At 35.5% G+C, this 5295-nt stretch overlaps 1 protein-coding gene across 1 annotated transcript in view; it reads right to left on the reverse strand.

Moving 5' to 3' along the window:
* The window catches only part of LOC106471329 (sperm flagellar protein 1-like), a gene marked incomplete at its 5' end in the record, with an annotated part of 9987 nt that extends 8922 nt beyond the window's left edge, over positions 1-1065 (reverse strand). Inside the window, one exon of the mRNA XM_022399941.1 lies at positions 954-1065. Coding sequence (XP_022255649.1) covers positions 954-1065 — 112 coding nt within the window. The remainder of the gene's footprint in view (positions 1-953) is intronic.
* Between the last annotated feature and the right edge of the window lie 4230 nt (positions 1066-5295).

A 5295-nucleotide genomic window follows, 5' to 3' on the forward strand; every position in this document is an offset into this window, starting at 1 on the left:
GTTGCTGTTGACATACTTTCATTGTTTTAGCCTTCTTAGGGTAATGGTGAATTGAATAACTTACTGTTGACATACTTTCCTTGTTTTAGCCTTCTTAGGGTAATGGTGAATTGAATAAGTTACTGTTGACATACTTTCGTTGTTTTAGCCTTGTTAGGGTAATGGTGAATTGAATAAGTTACTGTTGACATACTTTCGTTGTTTTAGCCTTGTTAGGGTAATGGTGAATTGAATAAGTTACTGTTGACATACTTTCATTGTTTTAGCCTTGTTAGGGTAATGGTGAATTGAATAACTTACTGTTGACATACTTTCCTTGTTTTAGCCTTGTTGGTATCGTGATATTTTAAAAAATATATATTAGTTATTTGACAACAAGAAAAATTAAACACAGCAAATTATGGTGTTTAAAGGAACTATCATTGTATAACTGATTGCAGAATACATTTATCAAGTTTATTAGCCAAATCTTACACCCAAAAGTGGTGACATTAAAAAACCCATTACACATTAATGCTCTTTTTAACTTTTTAACGAGAAATAACGTATAATAAAATAAATTATGAAATGTATATCACGTTAGAAACAACAATTTTAATATAATGTATGTCATATGAAGAACAAGTATTATGTGATACTAATCCATATGAGCAAGTATAACACAAAACTACCCAATAACTTAATACTATCATCGTCACAATCACAGAAACAAATCCCTAATTTCAATTATATATATTTCTTTCATGTATATGTGCATTTTCGTAAATTTTGTCTTCCCATTCGACCATAATCCCATCTAGTTTGTGTTCGGCCGGTATTTTTGTAAGCCAAGAAATATTACACTGGTGGCTGGGCCAGTCACCAACCATACAGACGAGCGTGTTAGGAGTCGAACGCCCTCACCAGCAAGACATGCCAGGCCATGCTTTTATAGATAACATATAAAAATCTACCTGTTGAGCATGTACCAGTTTTCTTTCTTCTGAGACGAGGAGTTGGCAGGGGTATAGTTGTGTAGTTCTACCAATCGTGGGAAAAAGTGTTGAATCACTTCGGCAACCAATACTTAATAAAATAAGAGTAAAATTTACACTGAGTGTAAATATAGAAAGAGGCAAAAGTAAAATATAACTCGAAAACGTAATCATCAAATTATGTAACAAAGACACAACTGTCTCGTTATAATATCACATGAGTAATACCATAATTTAAAAAAACTAAATTACTACGGTTAAAACAAAAGAAATTTATTACAACGCCGAGCAAACTTTCTTGGGTATTAGGTATTTCCTTTTGTTCTGATGACGAGTTTGCGTTCGATCGAGACATTATAACATGTGTATCTTTAACCAGTTTTTAAATTTTTTTTCCACTTTTTTCATACAAACCAACAGTATTTTATGGTAACAGATGTGATAGCTAACTACAGAAAGATGAATAGTAATAATAACTTAAATACATAGCTCTCAACTAGCCCATTACGGGTTTGGAACCTGGTTAAATTTTAACCAAAAATGTAATGAAATTACACGATTCCTTTCTTCCCGTACGACATCATTAATTTCCTATTTTCAACACCTTTATTTTATCCATATTTTCTTTTATTAGGACAGGAGCAGCGAATTAAGTTGGTACAATTATGTTCTTATGTTATTATTTTGTGTATTTACTTGTTATATTTTAGCCATTGAAGATTCCTAGTCTAGTATTTTTTGACCGGTCTCTGGGATAATGATATGTATTAATGATATATTGAAATAAACTGCGAGAAGTTTATAGTTTTAAACAAAAAGTCCATGTATGTAGTTTTGATGAAGTCATTAAACGAAATCTTAGGATTCCTCCCACCTCGAGATGGCGCTGCGCTCTCTAACTATTACATAATCGCGTCATAGAAGATACTTTAGCTCAATAAGGTTAATTTTTTTCTTAAAGGCAAGAGATAATAAATAGAAGGCAGTGCCTACAGCAAGGAAAAACGTATCCACATAAAATAATTCAATGGTGGGACAAAGTGTCAAAAGAAGTTCGGAAATTATACCAGACTAACAGATCATCCAGGGTTTGAAAGCGTCATTAATACTGTACAAGGAAAAAATGTGAAACACTAAACATTGTTATAAACACAGGGTGTTGACAAATAAGTATCATGAAGGTAACTTGCAAGAATTTTCTGGCATTATCAAATGACTTATCAATGATTGTATCATTCAGAATGGCTGCTCTAGAAGAAAATATTAACCTATTCATTAAATTAGTCATTGCAACCATTTGTCCAGATATTGGAATGGTAGATCCATGCAGAACAAAAAACAAAAACATCCTTATAAATCATTGACATACAAGTTCAACATCTGAGAGCTATCCTATATTTGAAGTCACAAGTCAAACAGTCACAGAAAAGTTAATAAAAGTTGTGTCAAACCATACGAGTTTGGCAAGCCGCATAACTAAAGAAAGCCTTTTTTAGGAATTGGTGGCTCACAGGACACAGTCTTGTAGCAGACGTATTCTTGGGAGATGCCAAGATAAATGTGTCCAGTTTATCCGTATTGATGGTAACCACTGGAGACTCTTATGTAACATAGGCTGTGCAGGTGAGTCAACTGTGTAAATCTTTGATTCCTTGCGGAAAAACACATCAACTCAAAGATCTGATATTACTGCCAGACACTATCAAATGCAGGCAAAACAGCTGGCCATGAAAGTGAACAATGTGGAGTGACAAAAGAATAGGAATGATTGTGCCATATATGCCATCGTATTTTTCTAGCACTTTTGCATGGGCAGGGCCCGTAATAGGTTATATCTTTATGGAATTGAGATGTCTTCACAGTGTCTTGAGTTGGGGCACTTGTCACCTTTTCCAACAGAAGTGAGATACTGTAGTGCACGCGCATTTATGACGATCACTGAAAAGGTGTGTTGTTTTTGTATAGGAAATGTAAATGCAAGCTGATGTTGCCATGTGATGGTAGGGACTAAGAATTTTACAGAAGTGTCAAGACGTGAACAACGAACCAGAAGAAGATTGGAAATACACAAATGGTTATATATGGCGAAACTGATAGACTTCTAATGAAGTTGGTTTGTTGGGAATTTCGCGCAAACCTACACGAGGGCTGTCTGCGCTAATTTAGCACTGATAGACTAGAGGGAAGGCAGCTAGCCAACACCACCCACCGCCAACTCTTGGGCTACTCTTTTACTAACGATTAGTGGGAATGACCGTCACATTATAAAGCCTCCTCGGTTGAAAAGACGAGCATGTTCGGTGGGACGGGGATTCGAACCCGTGACCCGCAGATTGCGAGTCAATTATCCTAACCACCAGGCCATACCATGCCATTTTTGAGGAGAAATGAATGACAACTGTATGTAATATACAAAAAATATATCACTAAATGCATATGTATGTATGTACATACAACAGAGAGTGGTAAATTATTGTATGGGTGAGAAATGGGTATTTCTGCTAGTATTTAGTTATCTCATGAGGAGTCCCACTCTTGTGAAAAACAATGACAGATATTTCCAAATGTAACCATGTGTTGTCGTAATTAAAAAGTTTCCATGGAATACAATGAATGTTGTTTTTCTCATTCTGTTACAAAAGCCATTCGAATTTAATATGTTAAACAATTATATGATAATAAAAAATAAATGGTGTAATAAATGTAAAAACAACAACAACAAACAATAATATTACTCTCTCCCTGTTTTGTTTAATAAGAATAAAACTAATACATAATTTATTGCGATCTCATAATTGGTCAGCTAAATCTTCTGATGGGATGCACGACCTTAAGATAACCAAACAGAGAGCAATGTTGTTGTAATCGACTCAATACTTAAAGTTAAAAAGCAGTCACGACCACATCATTTGGAGGGATGGTATAATAACAGGATGCGAATTATTGATTCAACTATGAAAAAGAGCAACAGATTTAGCAATATTGAAGATAGGCAGGCCCGGCATGGCCAGCTTGTTAAGGCACTCTATTCGCAGTCTGCGGGTCGCGGGTTCGAATCTCCGTCCCACAAAAAATGCTCGTCCTTTCAGTCGAGGGGGCGTTATAATCTGACGGTCAATCTCACTATTCGTTGGTAAAAGAGTAGTCCAAGAATTGGAAATGGGTGGTGATGACCAGCTGCCTTCCGACTAGTCTTTCACTACTAAATTAGGAACGGCTAGCGCAGATAGCCCTCGTGTAGTATTGCCCGAACTTCCAAACAAACCAAACTTGAAGATAGGCATACTAGCAGTACTTTGTAATTGCGTGTACGAGATGTCTGCGTGATTAGATAATCGTTAAAAAGAGCAGCGCCATTTCGATAAGGCCCGAATTCCTTGATTACTCATAACGACGATATTTCTCTTCTTGTTATAACTTGAGGAACTGTTTCTAGTCCGTCACTGTAAATCACCAGTGGTTCTAGCATTGCGACGATGGACATTACTAACCAAACTCTGTATAACCATACAGTGGGGGAGATCTTAGTAGATTTAGAGCGTGTGATTTAACATCTCACTAAGACTGCATATGTGGTAAGTATAGAAACGTATATAATTTTTTAACAATGTTACTTTATTTGTAAATTCCTTTCTTTCACCAAAAACGTAAATTTCTATGAAGAAAATATGAAGTAGAGACCAAATGTATTCTATGACTCACTTCTCTCGCTGCAGCAGACTAGTTTCGCCGAATTCACAGCTCAGAAATACTACTTGGAAGAGTAAAACAAATGAATAAAGCAGGCATCATATAGTGGTAGAAAGTAACTAATTTATGAGCCGTAAGTTCGGCGAAACTAGTCCGCTGCAGCGGGAGTAACGAATTAAAAATACTTCGACCTCATCTAAAATTTACGTTTTGTTGACGAAAAGATGTTAACCAGTTAGGTCCCTGAATAATAATGGATAATTAATTGTGACGGTATGTTATTTGGTGTACAAACAGCTAAAGTACTTTACGTTATTAGTGGAGAGTAAAGAACGATATATCTAAACCAAACAAATTTTATTGTGATGTTATACCACACAAACTACTGTTCAAAAAATAATGCTTTGCAAATCTATGTGTAAATCAAAATAAGAATGCATGTATTATGAATGGTTAAATACAATTTCTATTGAGGCTTTGTGTTTTTTTTTTAATTTCAAATCGGGCGACTTGATGAGCTTTGGTAAAGCGAAATAACTCATAACCAATAATGTACGGCTGAAATGTTATTATATTGTTGCGTCAGCGAGGTCACGTGACTAGTATCACGCCACGTCCTTCTCGAACCTTC

Source organism: Limulus polyphemus, unplaced genomic scaffold (genome assembly GCF_000517525.1).
Source record: "Limulus polyphemus unplaced genomic scaffold, Limulus_polyphemus-2.1.2 Scaffold4547, whole genome shotgun sequence".
NCBI classification, from domain to species: Eukaryota; Metazoa; Arthropoda; class Merostomata; order Xiphosura; family Limulidae; genus Limulus; species Limulus polyphemus.